Source organism: Notechis scutatus, chromosome 12 (genome assembly GCF_049901735.1).
Source record: "Notechis scutatus isolate UNSWTSFEM ecotype Mainland chromosome 12, rNotScu1.2, whole genome shotgun sequence".
Classification (NCBI taxonomy): domain Eukaryota; kingdom Metazoa; phylum Chordata; class Lepidosauria; order Squamata; family Elapidae; genus Notechis; species Notechis scutatus.
The window spans coordinates 14,924,166-14,945,263 of NC_142020.1; the positions used below are offsets into that span (position 1 = coordinate 14,924,166).

At 45.5% G+C, this 21,098-nt stretch overlaps 1 protein-coding gene across 6 annotated transcripts in view; it reads left to right on the forward strand.

The window, feature by feature from the left end:
* The window catches only part of MAD1L1 (mitotic arrest deficient 1 like 1), a 301,718-nt gene that overhangs the window by 77,988 nt on the left and 202,632 nt on the right, over nucleotides 1-21,098 (forward strand). For all 6 annotated transcript variants that reach the window (XR_015745184.1, XM_087942214.1, XM_087942215.1 and 3 more), the window contains exon 11: nucleotides 6,021-6,165. Coding sequence is in view for 5 of the 6 variants with exons in the window: in XM_087942214.1 (XP_087798340.1) it covers nucleotides 6,021-6,165 (145 nt within the window). In the remaining variant the exon portion in view is untranslated. The remainder of the gene's footprint in view (nucleotides 1-6,020; nucleotides 6,166-21,098) is intronic.

Genomic DNA, 21,098 nt, shown 5'->3' on the forward strand with positions numbered 1-21,098 from the left:
GCCGGTGTTTGTTTGCTTGAGTGGAAAGCCTTCTTCGTCTCGTGTTCAGAATTTGGAGAGGAACTCCTCGGAGACGGGTTTCTAATCTGGAAGGCTCTTTCAGAACATTCTAATTGCAAGGAGTAGCCGGCGGCGGGATGAAAGCAAAGCAAAACAAACCATAACAAAAGCGCGCAGATAAACAAGGCGACGCTAAGATCCTGCAAAAGGGCCATAATATGAATTAAAGATGAAGCCAGATTATAAAAAGGGTCAGCCTGGACCATCCTGAAGAGCGTTTTAGTAGCAATCATGAGCGGCAACCCAGGGAGGACTTTCCGGCACTTGAAGTGGAATGCTGGTTTTTAGAGGTTTTTTTTTTTTTTTTTTGTCATAGTGTGTTTATTTTCCCAATTATTTCTGATTACATTCAAATAGGCCATCATCCCGCGATTAAGAGCGTTTGCAGCCGGCTTGTTAGCTCAGCCTTGCCGCGATGCTGTCTGCATTAATTTTGGGCACAAGATTGTTTTCCCATTAAATATTGGAAGCCATATTAGAACCAGGAGCTTCCGTGCTGCCACATTCTTGAGGCTGGGAAGATGGGAGGGGGGAATTTCAGGGAGCGTATATGGTTAGACATAATAGACATAACCAATGGAACGGCTTGTGGGTGCTCTATCCCTGAAGGTTTTGAAGAAGAGACTAGACAACCATTTGACCGGGATGGTATAAGATCTCGTACTCAAGAAGCAATGCATTGGGGTAACCAACATACTTCCTAACAGGGGGCGGCAACCTTAAACACTCAAAGTGTCAACTAAAAAGATACTCCTTTGGGACTTTTTAGCTGCCAGCAGAAAGGGAGTGGGGGAAAACCGTGCATTCCTCAAGTGCCCTAGATAATCGCCTTGGCAGCCCAAAGTTGTCAGTGAACAAGAATATTACTGGAGAGCATGATTGATGACTCTTGACTATGGATGTGTCCCATTGGAGAATATACATCCGGGGGCAGGGGGAAGACCAGGGTCAAGGGGGAAATGAAGGATGTATTTTAGTGTCAGCTGCATCCAGCTAATGCCAACATGGCCACGCCTAATAAATCCATTTTTTTTTTTTAACTCTGAGAGATCCGGCTAGAGACTTATGATTTGAATGGGGGTGGATTTGTTGGGGCCCTGACACGAAGAGCCATCTGTACCCGTTTCCCACAGAAAAGAAAACATCAGGAGCCACAAAACTTGGGTGGGCATGGCCAACTCAACGTCACTCCCACCCAGTCACGTGACCACCACCCACGACCACGCCTACCCAGGTTTTGTGGCTCCCGGTGTTTTCTATGGGAAGTGGGTTTCCCTCCCTCCCTCTCATTTCTGTTTCTTGTGTTTTACCTTCTCAGACATGGCGAGGAGTGACTGGGAGGGTGAGGGTGAGGGGCGGGGCCAGCCAGTGGTGGGATCACCCAATAGGGAGCCACAGCAGAGGGCCCCAAGAGCTCTAGAGCCGCAGGTTGCCAACACCCGTGACCTAACCCTTCCTAGATACTACAACCTTTGTTTTCTAAGGAATGCGTGGATACTAGCAGGAGTGACAGAATGATTTCAGGGTAAACAGACTATTTTGTCACCAGGGTTTATTTTGGGGTTGTTCCCAACACATGAAGTGAAACTTACATCTACCGCATTCGGAGGCATCAATGTGAAGAGAGGTTGGCTTCTTGTGCCCAGGCTACAACACTCATTTTTGGAGTAAGGAAAATACGATTACAGGTTGAGATGTGATGTGGCAAATTTGATTATTCATTATAGCTCGGGCGGAGTTGAAATTGGGGAGGATAGGATTTCTTCTCTCTGACTTCAAGGTCAAATGAGAGCATTTACCGTTCTCTCTCTCTGTTTATTTTCGGATGCAAATTGCATTTGGTGATTCAAATTGATGAAATGTAAGGAATATAAAACTCATCAGAAGCAACATGGAGAAGAAATTACCGGGGTAGAGATGGCTGATAGCTCCACTAGTCCATGTCCTGGACTTTCTTTTGATTAATAATTATTTCAATCCTTGTTATTTATTTTCTTTCTTCATTCTCAATTTTATTTAAGTTGTTTTGAGTTCTGGGTCTTTTTTTTTTTTTTAAAGCAAAAGCGTAATTGCGTTCTGAAGTATTTAGAATAGGAATTTAGATGGTTGAAATAGCCAGCTGCAGGCAAGCAGCTCCTACTACAACTTGGAGGAACCAGCATTTTCTCCTCTTCCCATTTCTCCTCCTTTCTGCAAATACCCACTCCCTTCTAGCACTGATGATGTTACTTAGTTGGGTCATGAAACGTCTGCAAGAAACCAACCAATCTCAGAGGACCACCAAGGACCCCACAGTCCTCCTTCTCCTCCTCTCTCTCCTCTTCCTCGCTCCTCCTCCTCTTCCTCTCTCCTCCTCCTCCATCCCTCCCTCCTCCTCCTCCTGTCCTAAGATCTGACCTACCGTAATCAGGTAGCCTGAATGAGAGGCTCTCCATCTCTTCCATTTCCAAGACCACCTATTTTAGGAACCATCTTCCAGGTCTCTTGGTTTGGAAAAAACTTGACACTTGTGCATGGACCAGGAAATGGGACTTCCATGTCTCCTCCACCCCTGTGGCTTAGTTTCATTTGACAGCATCTCATGCGGCTGACTTCATTGGATGTTCTTCTTGTCTTGACTATCATTTTGGGAGAGTTTGCTTATCTTCCTTGGCATGTTGATGAAGCTGCGTCCCAGTAGGAGAACCCCTCGTCTCTGTCCCCTTAAATACCGCACCCAAGGTTTCTTGTCATCTTCAGACCACGTAGTTAAAGCAGAGCAGCCTTTTTTTAAATCAAATGCTCTCCCCTATCTTCAGGGGGCTTGAATTACTTCCTAAAAGAAATCCTGGTCGAAGATAAATGAAATTTTGAATATCCCGGAGCAGTTTTTTTGAGAAAGAAGCTATTAAAATGCATCTTAGTGTGTCTGTGTTCATTGTGTTCTCTCGTACTTGGCAAGGCTAACAACATTTTTTTTTTAAATGGAGTTTTATCATCGAAATTATTCTGAAGAATAAAAAGGGACTGCAAGACATTTCCCAGCGACTTAAAAACCCAAAGTTTCTTCCCCTTGATTCAAATTGTTAGATTTACAGCATCCAAGGACATTATTGAGGCGATAAATAGGAATGGTTCCCCCCCACCTCTTTTTTAAGGCCAGCAAAATATACTTTGAACTTGCAAAGACTTTTGAAAATGCCACCAAGGCCAAGGTTCAAGCGAGCTATCAGATGTCGGGTTTAATTTTTTATGAGCTTTGAAAAAACAAAAAAACAAAAACCAATTGAAAAGCGTTTGGATTGTGTGGCCTTTTATGAGTGGGACATTTATCCAGCCAATAAATAGGTTTCTTTTGTAGCTGTTGACATCCTGGTTTGAGCTTTTATATACAACGCTCTAATGGTTGAATCAAAGAGTACAGAATTCTAGATTCTCCATCATTTTGGGGAGCTTTTAGTCCACATTATGGGACCGAAGACCAAAATTCCTGCAACGAAGGTGTTGGCCCTTTCTAAAAGAGTTGCTGCGGAGGGCTTAGCTATTTGCAGAAGATTATTTTATCAAAAGAACAAGTTTCTCACCTCCGTCCCGTTGTTTTTAAACTTATTTAATCTCTGTTTATTTCAACGTCCGATGTTTTTTAACTCGTTGTATTTGCTTTTATGACGTTGCGAGCTGTCCAGAGTCGCTCCAAAAGGAGAAGGGTGACACAATAAATTTAATAAATAAATAATAAAAAGTGAGAACGTTCCTTATCTTACCCCCTACATCCCGTAGCTTTCCAGCTCAGCTTTCTTTCCAGCAAGAGGATTGTTCTGACCAAGACTTATTGAGACACTAACAAACATGAATCACTGCAGCTGTTAAGTTAGTCACATGGCTGTTAAGTGAATCCGGCTTCCTCATGGACCTTGCTTGTCAGAAGGTCGCAAAAGGGGATTGTGTGATCCTGGGACATTGCATCCATCATAAATGCGAGTCGTGTGTCAAGCGTCCGAATTTCAATCACGTGACCACGGGGATGCTGCAATGGTAGTAAATGTGAAAAACGGTCATAAGTCACTGTTTTTCCACAGTGCCATTGTAACTTTGAAAAGCCAGCAAACAAACTGTTGTAAGTCAAGGGTTACCTGTATTGTATTGTGTTTAGATGTCAGTTTTGTTCTGACCTGAGGCTTCCCAAGATCATGAAGCCGACTCCTCATCCCAATAAAACCCCTTTTATTTTGGTTAAAGGGAATTCCCCTCCAGCAAAGTCCCGGCCAACAGTCTTCCAAGAAATATCACAACTACAGACCTTTATCAGTCTTGGAGAGCTGCCAGGCCGATACCTTCCAAACGCCATGCTGTAGCAGACAATACTTGGCAAGGAGTCAGGAACAGATCTTCACCTAAATGAATTGAACTAATTGTCTCCTGCAAATCCCACTCCCCTTTCGCTCCTCTTTATTCCCTCTGGGAGGGGCCATTCACCGTCCACCTGTGCCCTTACTCCCGAGTCGACCCTTGTTCCTTAACTGTTCCCTTCTCCTGGCAGCTCTGTGCATGCGCACACTGGGAACAGGCTCCAGCTATTCTTCTTCCCCACTGATCTCCGACTCCGAAGGCAGCTGATAACTGTTGGAGGCCCCATCTCTGCCTCCGACGCAGAGCCCTCGTCAAGAGTCTTCCCCAGACTCCAGGACTGGCCGATGTTCCTCCCCAACCTCCTCACTGTCCAGTCTGCCACCACCTCCACTGGTGGGCCACGACAAGTTTTAAAGATCCACATTTTTGCAAAAAAAAAAAAAAAAGAACAGCAAGCAATCCTAAAACTTTTAGGCGGAATGGCAAAATCCCAGGAGGACTTCTAGTGGGACCTGCTTCGGCGTTGGGGCTGCTGTCAGTTCAGGATCCTCAACTAATCCGTTTCAGCGTCAGGTCGAAAATTTCCAGCAAATCCAATTTTGCGTCTACCGCACACGCTCTTTCTCTCTCTCTCCTCTCCTCTCTCCTTGCTCAGTGGTGTCATTCCCAGCTAGTTTATCCAGGAATAATCATGCATAAAATTGGGTTCTTTCATCTGTGTTCTGAAATCTTTGCAAGGAAAGTTGAAGAGGGAAAGTTGAAGATTCCCTCCTTTTTCCAAGACGCGCCCGAAATCTTGCCTTTCATAACAGCCTCTAACATAACCCTTACATGCTACTCGGTGGCAAAGGTTCCATTCCCCGTGTAACTAATTAATTAAAACGGTGGAGAAGAGGGGACGACAACAGAGGCCCGGTACTGTTGTGGTTATTGAATTAGTCATTTTTCACAGTAGATTTATAGCCTTCGCGATTAGCTTCCCCACCTGACTGCAACAGTGGAAAGGATCTATTTTACAGACTATTAAATTGGTGTATGAATGGCTTCAAATTGAGCCGCTGCTTGCATAGAGCCCTTTAATTCATTGAAAGATTTAAGGTGCTTGCAGGGACAGTTAGCAGAGGGGGGAAAGGATGGGATGGACTCCTAGCAGGGAGAGAGATTTTAGAGATCTGGGGGGTGGGGGGAGAGAGAGAGAGAAACTTGGCAAGTGAAAGGACAGTTTTTCAGGTATACGTATCTGTGTTTGTGTTAAGGGATCCATGTAAGCCATTCACCTTGCTATAAAGGTAATTTTTGTGTGGTGTTTCAAGACGACCTCTTTTGTTTATTTTATTGAGCAGATGGCATCTACAGAGCTCGTGCATCCCTTGATGTACAAATTCAGGCTCAACGTTTCAACCTTAGAACCATTAGGTCCAACACCTAATGTCAAAAATTGAAATGCAGATATTTTAACAACCATCTGTGAGGATCAGCCACTAACTATATATCCCGACGGAGCAAGCAAGGAAGACTTTGGACTTTGGGGAACAAATAGCAACCATTTCCCACTTCTGAATGCTTTTCAGAAAAAAAAAATATGACTCTTACTTTTCCATCTTCAATTTCCATCTTCTTTCTTTCTTTAGAGCCCGGCTGTTGGAGAACGCACGGAAACAACTGCAAGAAAAGTTCTTAAAGGTTCAAAGCCAGCTCCTGGAAGAAAATAAGAGGTGTGAGCAGCAAGAAGCAATGGTTAAAAATCTTCAAAAACACGTGAAGCTTCTTACCAACGTAAGTCTTCTTGGTGGAGAAATCCAGGATGTGATGCTTCTCCTGTCTTGTGGGAAAACTAATGAAATATGGTTTCTTAACTTGCTAGATGTTCCAAACCTGGAAATATGGATTTTAGCCTTCAAACCATCTCTTATTGTTTGTTCTAACATTTCTCTGTGCCTGTGTTTCACTTTGCCGCTTACGGGTCGATCCACTCCATGATGGCATGCTTATTTATTTCTGAATTTGCGTCTGATTTTTCCATGAACAGCTGAGAACGGGAGACGTCTAACCAAGTTCTCTCATTGAAGCTTTCCCTCCTAACCCAGGACAAAAGGTTTTGTTTTAATTAAATGAAAGCAATCACGTAATTTAATATTAAATTGAGCAAATATATTACCCGTTAAAAATAATAACTTTGCCCTGGAAGCTTTAGAACCGAGACTGATATTTAATGATCTAATTAGCATGTCCTACGGCTGGAGCAGTTGCTGTGAGTACCACTAAAAAGAGAAAAGAGAGGAGGGGGAGGCAGGTTGCTCAGAATGGAAAACCTTCAGCGTTTTTAGAGATGATGATGATCATATAGCTTATAAACAAATTTTTAAAAGATGTTCTCAGAACCTACAACAAATCAATGTTTTCTCCAAATCGGAGGCCACTATGAGATTGAGTTCCATTTTCTTGTCCAAACTGCTTGTCCTGTGGTTGGTGAGGCTTCCAACCAGCTGGATTTCCTTCATGAACATGGAATTCTGGGGGATATTTGGTTGTGGGAAAGAGGATTCTAAAAGTCTTATTTGGCAGGATGTCATAAATCCCTTCGTATATCATCAGGGAAATGCCCAATTCTGATAGAATCTCTTTTGAGGATTATCTTTGCGCATTTCAAGGGCCGAGTTTGTCATAACTCAGAAAGGCAATAAATGGCCCTTTTTTAAAATTGTACTCGGGCCGATTGTGGTTGTGTGTTTTGCGGTGCGGCCTGAATTAAAACATGACACAACGGCGGTTGTTGCTCTAGCGTGGCGTGCGTCTTGATTCGGCCACTTCCGACCGCTTATTTGTGAGTTGGGTTATCCACAAGGCATTGCCTCGGCTGCCCCAATTGGTATGAAGGGTCCTCCCTCAGCTCAGAGACGAAAGCCAGAAGATGGAGGGCCGCGCTAAAACGGCCGCTAATTCAGACGGCCTGTCCAACGAAGGAAACAGACCCGCGGTTTGTCAGGGTATTTTATTTTTCCCCTCTCCCGAGTGGACACCGTAGCCAATTCTGACGTGGAAGGTGAACAATCACCTGTCAGAGCTTGAAACGAGCTCCGGAATGAACGGGTGGCTGAAAGGCTTCCTGAATAACGTTTGGTGGCAAACTTGGTTTGTTGCTTAAAATAAAGTGAAAAGGCGCGTTCTACAACTTTATTCTTTGTTCCCATCCAGGTTAGCCATTTCTGCCATCTTTTCCTTTCCTTTCCTTTCCTTTTTCCTTTCCTTTTTCCTTTCCTTTCCTTTCCTTTTTCCTTTCCTTTCCTTTCCTTCCTTCCCTTCCCTTCCCTTCCCTTCCCTTCCTTTCCTTTCCTTTCCTTTCCTTTCCTTCCCTTCCCTTCCTTCCCTTCCTTCCCTTCCCTTCCCTTCCTTCCTTCCCTTCCTTTCCTTTCCTTTCCTTTCCTTCCTTTCCTTTCCTTTCCTCCCCTCCCCTCCCCTCCCCTTCCCTTCCCTTCCCTTCCCTTCCCTTCCTGTCCTTGTAATCCAGCCCCCTGCTCTATACAACTTCAGATAAGCGACTGTCCAGCCTCTTAAAAAACCTTCCTTCCTCCCACCCTGTATTATTTTCCTTCCTTCCTTCCTTCCTCCCTCCCTCCCTCCCTCCCTCCCCTCCCCTCCCTCCCAGCAAAGGAAGTTCTCATTCTCGCTTTTCCTCACATTCTCATCCCTAGGACCTTCCCTGCGATCATGAGGGCTACAGCCTTTTCCTTTTTAAACGCAAGCAACCCCAACCCGCCACCCCCACCCGTTGCTGGCTTCTGTGTCTTATTTGTGCTTCCCTCTGTCGAGGAGAGCGGGGCCAAACAACGCCCAGGGAGTCTGTTTCTTTGCAAATGACAGTTATTTTCCCAAAAACAAAACGCACCAATTCCCAGGTTCGTTCTTCAGTGTCTTTCTTCTTCTTCTGCAGTCTCCCATTCTTGCTAATATCTTTTCTATTAAAGCGATGATGAGGCTTGCTTCACACTTCAGATGTAATATTCCTGTCACTTTCTACTGAAGGGGAATAACTTGGGCTGCTGGGTGGTAGGTTTCATCATTATATTCATCAGAAAACATTACCTGCCTCCTTGACATTTGAAAGCCTCCTTTTCAGAAAGTGCAACAGATCTTTATATGTATTTATATATATCTTTTCCAGGAGACCTTTATTAAACAACTCCAAATCTAAGGGTTTAATTGTTGCTGATAGCTGAGGGTATAATTACCTTGGTGAAATATCATGACTATATTAAGCAAATGGAAATTGGCTGCCGGAATTAGGCAAAGACAAAAGAGAGAGAGAGAGAGATTGTAATATGCTTTTTTTTTTTTTTGCATCGTCTCTTTAAGGAAAATGAGCCCTGAGACACACATCTGTTGCCTTCCAAGGGAAAGTTGTTCTTTGAATTCACTTGCAAAGTTTACAAAGCTAAACATAAATTAGGGCCATTTCCTTTGGTGAGAAAACAAGATACGTTCACCCATGGCAGAGAAACCGACACCCCTGGAAAGTGGCTCTAGAAATGCTATTTTCTCGGATGAAGAGCTGAGCTCAAGATTCATTTTGTTAGTCATAGAGGCGAAACCGTCGTTTACTCAGTTTTGTCCCCGTGAACTTTTTGGAGTTGTGCGCAGGTAACACTCCAGCTAAGACTATAAATCCGTTTGCTCAGAGTTCTGGTGGTGTCTGAGGTTAACAAGGACGCCTTATTAATGGCAGCGATAGAAAACCAGGCTACAAAGCACTGTTTTTTGGGGGTGTCTCCTAGAAACACCAACTTTTCTTCCAAAGTCTGCTCTTATTTTCTGAGCTGAGTGGCCGGGAAGGGTGAAGAACGCATGGAAGTGGGAAAAGATGGGCATCGAGTCTTTTCCGTTTTTCCCAGCCACACTTTGGTAGGGCTCCAATGCTTGGGAAATTGACCGAGGCCAACTTCGGAGGGACCATGTGATGACTCGTGGCGTGGCACAAAGACAACCCAGCCAGATAATAAGTAGGGGGTCCCTTTATTAGCTCCAACTTTGTCTCCAATGTCCCGGTTACCTTCCGGTTTGGAGAAAAACTCTCCCAGGAACCTGCAACAGCCTTTGGCTGCAGATATTGTAGTCCAAAACGTTGTAAACAGAAAACTTTAAAAATCCGACAAAGCAAGATAAGGCAATAAATCTGGCAGGGGTTCCAGAAGTGAAGTAACACAGCAGTAAATCAAACCAGTTGGGAGGATTCCAGGAATGCAGATAACAGCAGCCAACATGATAAACTCAATGTTTGTTCCCGGAAAACACAGCTTGCAACTGCCTCTCCTTTAAACTCCCTCCCTGGGTATACCTTGTGATGGCAACCCACGTTGCTCCCTTCTTTGTTCTTCCCTGCATGCCCTAGGATGAAGAGGGGGGGTGGGCCTGGGTCTTCCTCTGAATTCCCTCTCCTTTGTTCTACCTCTCCCTTGTTCTACCTCTCCCCTGCTCTGCCCAGCCAGACTTTGCCCTTCCCCAGTTTCCTCCACAGCCAACGGAGCCACACTCCCACTCCCTGTCAGCTGTTCGTCTTCCTCCTTGGAGTCAGACTCTGACAGACATGACAGACAAGGTCAGGCACGAAGACTACGTAAGGTTGCAGTTCAGAAAATGTATCTCTCAAATCTATACGCAAAGATCTAACGTTCATCACTAAATCAGCGTTAGATAAGAGACAACGGAATTCAGGAGGGGCTGGACTGGGAGCATTTGTGGCAATGTAAGGATTCTAAGCTGATGACAAGTTTAACGCCGCCCACAGCTCTGCCTGCTCTCCTATACATGCCTGTGAAGAGCATCTGGTTTCAGATGTAACGGGGAGCCGGGAACCCATACAAGGGATGCTTTTTGGTTTTTTTTGGAATCTGACTTTGTGGACTCCTGGAGAAATGAAGCTCAATACTGGACTCTGGAAGCCAAAAGGTGGTATAAATTAAAGACCTTAGTGGGTCCATAAGTGACTTTTTCATTTCTTTCCTTTTTATTTTTAAGTGCAACATCTTGTTTTCCCTTTATCTGGCCCATAATTATCCGTTCACATTCATTTCTGGGAAAACATGAGTGATGGGAGTTATTTATGGGAGTTATTTAAATCAGAATAAACACCCCAATCTCCCTCCTAGGGATTTTTTGTGTGTGTCCAAGGCTCGCGTAAAGTTTCGCCTCCCCAACAGATTCTCTTTCGGGCGAAAAGAACTTGAACATTTTGGGCGTCTGTAAGTTAGAAACACTCGAACGAAAGAGGGAGGGAGGGGAGAGATTTCTGTTGACTTCCCTTATCTACGCCTCTCCTGGGAGACACCCCCCCCACTTTCCAAGGTTGCAAAAAGGGAAGATGTTTTACATTCGGTTAAAAGAAGAAGGAGATTAATCCAGGGTTACGGCTGACAATTGCAGTGCTCCCAGATCAGGCAATTCGGGAGCCCGCGCTTTCTCTGAGGCTAGTAAGTCGCTGGATGGATCGGTTCCGGTCACAGCGGAACAGTCACGCTTTAAGCTCCCCCCACCCCCGCCTTGAACTCGGGTGGCTGCCGGTGGCGGGGATAAGGCTGGGATTTCCATGGTGAAAAGAGTGAAGGGTGAGGCAGTCAGACCCCAGAGAAGAGGAAAACAAAGGAGACAAAACAAATTCCCGCAAGGAGATTTCCTGCTGCCTCCAGTAGGCCTAGCCTGGAGCTCTGTGGGTGACCAGGAGGCCCCCATGAACTTTCCACCGATGCTTGTAAGTGTAGGTGTGAACAGGAGGAGGTGGACACGTAATCCTTCTCTCAGCTCTTCAGAGCCAAGGGGTGCTCTAGGCGGTGGGTTGAAGCCGACCTAGAAGCAAGCAGTGGCTTGTGGAGTGCAAGAGCGCTGTGTTGGCTTGATACGGTTGGTCCCAGCTGAGATTGGGACCATCACTGCTTGCTCCTAATGGGACATGCAGGAGAAAGCTGTTGGTGGGATGCCCAAGATCCATCCTTCTTTCCTCCCTCCCTTCTCCTCTTTTCTCCCTTCCTTCCTTCCTCCCTCCCTCCCATGCTCTCATCCATCCATCCCACGTCCTGTGAAGCAAAAGCATCAATTAGACCTCTGCTGGGGTTACTGGAAATCCTGCCAAGGATCCAACCATTTCCTTCCTTCCTTCCTTCCTTCCTTCCTTCCTTCCTTCCTTCCTTCCTTCCTTCCTTCCTTCCTTCCTTCCTTCCTTCCTTCCTTCCTTCCTTCCTTCCTTCTCTCCTCTCCTCTCCTCTCCTCTCCTCTCCTCTCTCTCTCTTTCTTTCCTTCCTCTCCCACTCTTTCTTCTCTCCCTCTCCTCCCTCCCCTCCCTTCCTCTCCCACTCTTTCTTTCCTCCCTCCTTCTTTCCTTCCTCTCCCACTCTTTCTTTCCTCCCCCTCTTTTCCTTCCTTCCTCTCTCCCTTCCTTCCTTCCTTCCTTCTTCTCCTCTTTCTTTCCTTCCTCTCCCACTCTTTCTTCTCTCCCTCCCTTCCTCTCCCACTCTTTCTTTCCTCCCTCCTTCTTTCCTTCCTCTCCCACTCTTTCTTTCCTCCCCCTCTTTTCCTCCCTCCCTCCCCTTCCCTTCCCTTTGCCTGCAAAGGAACATTAACGGAGAGGCAGCTAACTTCACTTCGGAGTGTGTGTGTATGTGTGTAAGTGTAAATGTTCCATAAAAATAATCCATAAGTATTTTGCAGGCCCATCAATACAGCGTTTGTACAACACCCTTCTTTTCCAAAACAAATATCCGATTCCAGTCTCCGTTGTTGTCACCCCAGCAGAGCTCTTGTCACTATTTGTCAGAATGAAGAGAGTTTGGGCCAAATCTAGCACACTTAATTTGTCACTTGTGTCCCTTTGTGATAAAGTTGTATTGATCTATTGAAACGGTTGTTGAGCAGGGATGATTCTTTGGTTGCCTTTATGGATGTTGATGTGAAATCAGAGCCAAAAACCCTCAAATGAAATGACGGTTTGGCTTCTTTTAACTTCATCCTTCCATTTCTGGTTTCCTGTAACATCCCGTGATACAGTTTTAGTGTCTCTGTTTAAGAAACAAAACAAAACAACAAAAAGAACAGACAAAAAATAAAACGAAGGCCGTCACCCTCCCCCCACCCCACCAGAAATTTCTCTGTTTCATTGTGGGGAAAAGCCATTTGCGAAGTTATTACGCTGATGTTGGAAATATGACTGCATTATTCGTCTTGGAGAGCAACTCGTAACTCAACAGCAGGGGAAGAAAAACTAATTTCAGGATTGCAGCAGAAACAAAACACCTTTTTAAGTGCCCTGTTTTTTTGTTTTTGGTTCTATAAAGATGCTTATTAAGATAAAGGCTGTGGAAGGGAGGTACGGAGAAGAGATGCGAGCGGCACGCCTCTGATGGCGCTGAGAAGAAATTTGGAGAGGAGACAGTAACAAAGAGGCCCTTTTTCTCTTAAATGGATTTCGAAGGGGGAATTGGCTTTGCCTACATATTCAGAGTCCTTCCTTCCTTCATTTTCCATTTCTTTCCTCCCTCCCTCCCTCCTTTCCTTCCTCTCTTTTCCATCTCTTTCCTTCCTTCCTCCCTCCCTCCCTTCCTTCCTCTCTCCCTCTCTTCCTCTCTTCCTCTCTTCCCCATCTTCCTTCACTCCCACCTCTTCCTTCTTTCCTTCGTTCCTTCGTTCCTTCCTTCCTTCCTTCCTTCCTTCCTTCCTTCCTTCTTTCCTTCCTTCCTCTCATTTTCATCTCTTTCCTCCCTTCCCCCTCCTTTCCTTCCTCTCCTTCCTCCTTCCTCCCTCCCTCCCTCCCTCCCTCCCTCCCTTCCTTCCTTCCTTCCTTCCTTCCTTCCTCCCTCCCTCCCTCCCTCCCTCCCTTCCCCTTCCCTTCCCTTCCCTTCCTTCCCTTCCCTTCCCTTCCTTCCTCTTGTTTCCATCTCTTTCCTTCCTTTCTTCCTCCCTCCCTCCTACCCTTCCTCTCTTTTCCATCTTCCTTCCTTCCTTCCTCCCTCCCTTCCTTCCTTCCTCCCTCCCTCCCTCTCTTCCTAGTATGGTGGCATTCCTTTGCTCTTTGAAAACGCAGGATTTTCAACTTCCTCTAAAAAAACAAACAAAAAAAAGATTTGTTTTTCTTCAGCTACCCAAACTGATTTTGAAGACAACCTCTCTACTCCTCCGAAGAAGCCCGTGTCACAGAACAAGATGGCTTCCATCCGTGTGTGTGTGTGTGTGTGTGTGTGTGTGTGTGTGTGTGTGTGATTTCTCGAAGACCAGGCTGCCTGTGACCCCACCGTGGCTGTGTTTTCTGTCACCTTTGATGTTTATGTGCGCTCAACGGTTATTACTCTGCCCGGTCTGAAGTAAGGAGGCTCCGTTTCCCTGCCTCTAAAACTTATCTGGGTACAAGGGAGGTCAGAAAAACAACTTGAAAAGGGCCATTTATCTGCAGGATACATTGATGGTAACAAGAGAGAGCCACGCTCGGCTGCTTCGCCATCCCTGCACCTGGCTGGAGAAGCGTCGAGTGCCATAAATGGGCTTGTTTACCAGCCATCACTGTTCTTTTAGACACCTCTCCCTGCTAAGACCAAAGACGTTTTCTGGGAAACGAAGATGCACTCAACCGTCCAGGCTAACTTTTCCTCACCCGGTCAACCTGTCAGTCTCCTGCCCACAAATCAAAACGGATCCAAGTCGAGTCAAGCATTATTCCCCTGGTTGCGACGAGCACAAACGCCATTCCAACAGCATTTCCCCCACCCCCCACCCCCCAAATATCACAATTTGAGACAGGGATTGCTCTCCAACTCTCTCTCCAGGAAAGGCCAGATGGTTTGTGTGGTGTGAGGAGAGATCTGGCAAGCTTGGAGCCCACCGTGAGTCTCTTTTCCCTTTGCGATGGGCTGTGAGAAGAACCTTGGGAGACCGAAGGGAGAGCTACAGACAAGGCAAAGGACAGAAATCTCAACCCACAAAAGGCTTTGCTGTTTGAGTTGCTCCCCCTTCTGGCACTGATGATATGACCTAGTTGGGTAATGAAACGTCTGCAAGAAGACAACCAAGCTCAGAAAGTACCAAGGACTCCACAGTTGGCCCCTTCCTCCTCCTCCTTTACTTCCTCTCTGTCAAAAGACAAGAAAAACATCTGCAAGAAGTCAACCAAGCTCAGAGCTTTGGTAGAATTTAAGCCATCATGGCGGTTCTTTTTAAGGTAAATCTTAATATTTGCCTTGCAGACAAGGGTCAGTGGACCGAGAGAGGGAAGATCTCCCCTAAGCTGCCCGGTTGTTAAATTGAGCGGCTTTATCCCCGACTCAGCATATTTTTTTTAAAAAAACAACCCTTCTATGCTTTGTTATGGCCTAAATCCATTTTCATTCGTCAAGTTTTTCAAACCAATTTTCCTAATGATCCGGTAAAACATACTGGAAATGGCTTATGGCCAGCTTTTATTTAAATGATGGTAATTGGGTAATTGCAGCCTCCCAATTATTTTGATATAGCTGTTTTATTTAACGTTCAATTGCATCTTTTGTTGGCTTCTCAGCGAACGTAAATCTTCAGTCCCTTTAGAGCTGTCAAAGGAAAAGGTTTTATCCGTGGCTCTAGCTTAATTTCTCAAGGAGGTCTGTTACTTTTATCTTTTAATACCCTTTTAATAAGCCTTTATTGGTTTGGGTTCTGTAGCGAGATAGCTATTAATTTATTTTCTGTTAGGGGTTTTCCTCCTTTAAAAAAAAACCCAGAAAATTGTGTCCCAAACCCTAAAAGGATAAGAAGGTGTTGTTCACAACATACTTAATTTGATAACTAAAATTGTTCTAAGCGTTCATAATACTTTGTGCTGTACGTTTAACTGAACTTGCATTCATCTTTCAGTTCATGAAATATACCAATACCAAGAAACCCAACCCAACTTAACATTAACCAGGAACTTTCCTTTCCTTCTCTTCCCTTCCCTTCTTTTTCCTTTCCTTTCCTTCCCTTTCTTTCCCTTCTGTTCCCTTCTTTTTCCTTTATTTCCCTTCCCTTCTTTTTCCTTTCCTTTCCTTTCCTTCCCTCCCCTTTTTCCTTCCCTTCCCTTCTTTTTCCTTCCCTTCCCTCCCCTTCCCTTCTTTTTCCTTCCCTTCCCTTCATTTCCTTCCTTCCCTTTCTTTCCCTTCCCTTCTTTTCCTTTCCTTCCCTTCCCTTCCCCTTTTTCTTCCTTTCCCTCCCTTCCCTTTTTCCTTTCCTTTCCTTTCCTTTCCTTTCCTTTCCTTTCCTTTCCTTTCCTTCCTCTCCCTTCTCCCCCTTCCTTTTCCCTCTCCCCCACCCCCCGCTTTCCTTTCTATATTTACATTTGGTGGTTTCCTTGCAGACGTTTCATTACCCAGCTAGGCAACATCATCAGTGCTAGAAAGGAGTGGATATTTGCACTGAGGACGTCGCCTAGTTGGCGCACCCAAGCTCAGAGGGCACCCACCGTCCAACCCTGGGCTACAAATCCTCTCTTCAATCAACCACCTTGCTTCTCCATCAGACTCAACCACGGGCTGCATCAGACTGGTTGGCAGTCAAGGTTGGCACCGCCCAAGAAAGTCCAAACTCTTGCCTTCCCCCGACTCATCCTTTTCCTCCGAAAGCAGAGGGATTTCCCTAAGAAAGTCTCGCCTGTGGGGGAAGAAGGGAATAAAACAAAACCAAAAAGGCCCAAGCAGATTGCGGTTATGGATTTACAAAGGATTAAAGTTAATTAAAGAGCTCTTAGTGGGCCCTATTTCCTTCTATCTGCCAGCTATTTAGATGCTAATGTGCGGCCTGCCAGGAAGGGAGAGGACAGATGTCAGCAAGTGGGCACCTTCCCCTACCAGGGAGCGCTAAAAAATTAATGAGATTATTTTATTTATACACACAGACGCACACACAAAATATAGATATTGCTTGTTTTCAGAAGTACGCGATCCGAGCGGATATAATTCACATCATTAAGGGTAGCATCTCGCGCCGCATAATAATAATCTCCCGCATTATCACGGGGTAAAATTTTAATGCATAAATAAATAGAGGATGCAACCAAAAACGAAAAGAAATGTTAATGCTAAGAAAAATACCTGTTCCTTGCCCCCACCTCTTTTTATGTATATGTATGTATGTGTGTGTGTGTGTGTATGTGTATATATATATGTATGTATATATATGTATGTATGGCATTCAGCTTTGTTCGGGTATTTTCCCACGTCATTGTAGTTGTGCTTTTAAAGTTGTAGCAACATTTCTGCAGTATTTCCCCACGTCATTGTAGTTGTGCTTTTAAAGTTGTAGCAACAACTTTAGAATCTCTGCAGAATCTTTAAAATTGTTGCTACAATTTTAAAGTTATAGCAACAACTTTAGAATCTCTGCAGAATCTCATCTGCCATCATCAGGCTTCTGTATAGTATTCAAGTTGTAGCTACAACTTTAAAAGCACAACTATAATGACGTGGGAACAAAGCTGAATACCATATATATGTGTGTGTGTGTGTGTGTGTGTTTTCTTAAGTTTTTGCGGGTACTTACATGTATGGTATTCAGCTTTGTTCGGGTATTTCCCCACGTCATTGTAGTTGTGCTTTTAAAGTTGTAGCAACATTTCGGCAGAATCTCATCTGCCATCATCAGGCTTCTGTATTGTGTTCGTCTGTGAGTCAGACTTTTACAGTGGTTTCAGTTTTAAATTTGGGGCTAGCCTATTGCTGTGCCAGAATGGTTTTTTCTTCATCCTGATTGGTTGGGAGTCTTGGTCTGTGTTTATTGGTCTTGGAGTTTGCTGTGTTCTGCTTGATTGGTGTTTCTAATATCTTCTGTCTGTTTTGTGGCTCTTTTTGTGTCTCGATTGGCTGGCAACATTGTGTTCCTGTATTGGAGGCCTTTAGTGCAGCTTGGCTCCGAGTAAATGGACGGCTATGATTTGTTAGGAAGCTGGGTTTCATCTGGGTGCCTGGTTGGGGTGTGTTTGAGCTGGAGGTATCACGGGGGGGATCTGTTTGTGCCCAGGTGTTTGCCTGGCTAGTGGTGTGGAGATTTTTTTGTTTGTGAGTGCAGGCTTCCAAATGATTGACAGTCTGGTGGGATCATCTCTTCTCCACCAGACTGCCACACCCACCCAGCACCCCGGCAGAGAACCGGGGGGACGACACTTGATGTGATAGCCACCAATTCTGTGACAGATGTTGCAGTCACTTAATTCAGTCCCAGGAGGAGGAGGCAACATGAGATAATTGTGAAATGGCTCAACCAGCCAGATGTCAGCCACCCAGGGGAAATCTGTCCACAGAGTCAAAATATTTAAGGTTGCAACACATTAATTCACATTAATCTACCTTCAGGGAGCTAAAACTATCAGGATTCTACTTTGAAGAGACTGGGGGGTTGAGGGGGAGGGAATCCTTGGATTTCCACAATAAATAAGTGCAAAGTTTGAGCCACAAAGTTTTCAGGCAGATGGGAAAAACGAACTTAAATCAGTGTGCCTCACAAATTCATCCTGGAGCCCATCCTTAGGGAACTTCTCTCTAGCAGACTGTGTGCTTTGGACTATTTTGTGTATGGTATTTATACGGTTCCTGTTGTGTGTGGCTTTTTAGTTGTTGACTGGAGTGCTGATGGCTGGCTATTAAATCGTTAATATTTCCTTGTTGCCTCCTAAATACTTGATAAGCTGGTGGTAAATCAGCCCCCCTGCGTGACCTTTCCCGGGCTTCAATCACTTCCCTGGCTGTTTTTGTGCCTGCTCGTCCAACAATCTTGGTACAGCAAAACTGAATGTATCTAGTTTGAAGCATCGTCAGAACAGAGAAAGTACTAGTTCCCTCATTTTCATGCGTTCTGTTTTGCTTCCAGGGCCGCCTCTTGGGAAAGAGATAGAATATATAAATGCTATGTTCCCCCCCCAAAATACCCTGTCTTACATTTTGTTTTCCACCAAAAAAGGCACCAGGTCTTACTTTCAGGGGAAGTTATCCACTGACTAATCTCACTTGCAGGTGTCACCCCGGCCTCCTTTTCGTTGTCAAGGCCTTCAGGAATTTCTTCTGCAGCCGGCAAGGCTTCCCTGAAGCCCTCTGCAGCCAGTAACAGAGCTCAGGATCGATCCAGAGCTTTGTTCTCAGTTCCAGAGGCCTTCAGGAAAGCCTTGCCAGCCTTGCCAGCTGCAGAAGAAATGGGCCAGAAAGGCAGGTGTCAAGGATGTGCGAGGCCTGGCTACAACTGTCCAAAGGTAAGTAGTAGGGCAGCTCCACCTGCCTTCATCCCCACCCTAGCTTAATTTTTACCAGTGCACTCTGGAGTGGGCAGGGTCTTAATTAGGGCTTATTTTTTTGGGGGGGGGTAGGGCTTATATTGGGCTCACGTGTAAAAATCAAGCTAGGACTTACTTTCAGGGTAAGTCGTATTTTCGGGAAACAGAGTAATAGCTAAAGCAACAGAATGGTGTTTCTTAACCTGGGCAGCTTGACGATGGTGGACTTCAACTCCCAGAATCCCCCCACCAGCCTGGGAGTTTGAAGTCCACCCAAGGTGGAGAAATCCACCCAAGGTAGCAATGGAATCGTCTTGAACTTCCAAGTGTTTCTTCCTTCTCTGGCCCACACAAAATGTAATCGTTTCACTGCGGTTCCTACACTTATTTATATTTATCGGTAGGGATGATAAAACATCCACGCTAAGTTTTTTCGGCTGCCCTGCCTTTTCCTTAGGAAGTCTGGGAAGGAAAGTGAAGGGATATAATTTTATTTTTTCTCAGCCCTCTAAGCCATCTCTTCTTGTAAGCGACTCTTCACAGCGATTCCACCCCCCCCAGAACCACCCAAGAAACTCTGTGTATTTAATATGCCAGGAAATCATTCTGCCTATAATTAACTGCTGGTAGAATGAAACACACCAACGGGGTCTCTGGATAATAAATTACCATGGCTTTTCAACTGTATCGGAAACAGAAACACATCGTTTTCCCTTTGCTGTTCACATACTTTGAGTTAATTATTTGGGATGGGTTACAAGCCTCTTGCAAGTCCTAGCAGGTTTTGGGCAAGCTCTTTTTGATACCTGGCAGTTTTAAACCCCTTCCCCTATTCAGCTCAGGAATCAACCCCTCTTTTATTTTCCCCGACGTTTGGTGCTTCTCATTATTTTGGGAAATTGTGACTCTAGAAAGAAGGCAGAGGAGAGCCACGAAGATGATTACGAGGCTGGAAGGTAAAAGATGCAAAGAACGAAACTTCTTCCAAGAAAAACAAAGGAAGCCCAGTTGCCTCTTGGGGGAAAAAAGCTCCTTTGGGACAACCTGGATGACTAGAGAAGCCCAATGGACCTTTGGTTCTGACCCAAACCTTGTTCCAAGTAAACAAACACCGAACAGAGATAAAGCAAAACCTTTTAAGGCTTCTTTGGGAATTCCCGATCATTCACAGTTATAAGGCTATTAAAATGAATTGTCTCTGATAAGAACGAGCCTTGCCAAGGTTGTGCAAGGCTGCCAAGAACACTAGATAAAGTTACTAAGAAATATTTCAAACACAAAGAGTCTCCAAACACCAACCAAGATAGTCCGAACTTCCACAAGGCTTGAAGTGCAAGAACTTCTTTGCTTCCTGCAAAGAACTCCGGTTTCTCAGGCTGGCTTTTATCCCTTAAGGGAGGGGCTATCACCTTGCAGCCTTACTCCTGAGTTTCCTGTGCTGCTTCAGCTGCCCTTTCCTTCGAGCAGCCCTGCGCACACACACACTGGGCACAGGCTCCTCGGGGAACTCTTCCTCGCTGCTGCCAGCCTCCACAATCTCCAAAGGCAGCACTCCACTCCCTGATGGTCCTGGGCCCCATCCCTGCATCACACGCAGGACCCTCGTTGGAGTCCTCGCTCTCCGAGACCTCAGCCGTCCACACCTGCTGCCGGCGAACCACACCTTTCTCGCTCATTTCTACAGCATTGGAAGATGCTCCCTCCCCCTTCCCTGCCCCATCCATTCATCCAAGGAACCTGATACCACCCAGTAGTGGAATCCATCCCTGGCAGCCGCCCCAGAGCCACAAACTCAACTGTTAATTAATAATTCTCAGCTTGCACGCCCCCTTGCCTGGGCAAACGGTCCTGGTTTGAAAAACCTCTCCCTCTATCTTGGAGCAGGCATGCAGAAACATCCCATTTTCAGCTATACGTATTTGTCCCCCCCTCTCCCACCCCAAAAAATCACTTACCATGCCGGCACTTGAAATATGTCTTTTGCGATAAGCTTTAAAACCCTACCTGGATAAAACGTTTATTAAACATTTAAATTGGCAGCCGGGCGTTTCACTCTCCAAAAGTTCTCTTGGGAGGGGGGGGGGAGGGAAAGTGGAGGAGGCAGGGATGGGCTTGTCTTTGTGGCCCCCTGCCCCCGACTTAGCGACGTGCTTCCCACAACCTCGCGATGCTAGACCGGCGGTTTGAGTCCGTTTTACCTGGAATTTATCGGCTGCAAAAGATGTCGTCGTCCCCCACAGATCAAGGGGTCAGAAGAAAAGCATTCAGTTTTGGGAGAAAGGTGGCACTTGTCAGTCAGTCCGTGCACTGACAAATCCACTCGTGGTTTGTTTCCTTAGTCCGTTGCATCAACCAAATTCCATAGAATAACAAGAGTTGGAAGGGTCCTTGGAGGTCATCTAGTCCAACCCCCCTGCTCTAGCAGAAGAGTCTATTCCAAATATTAGCCTCTACCTAGGATCGAACTCAC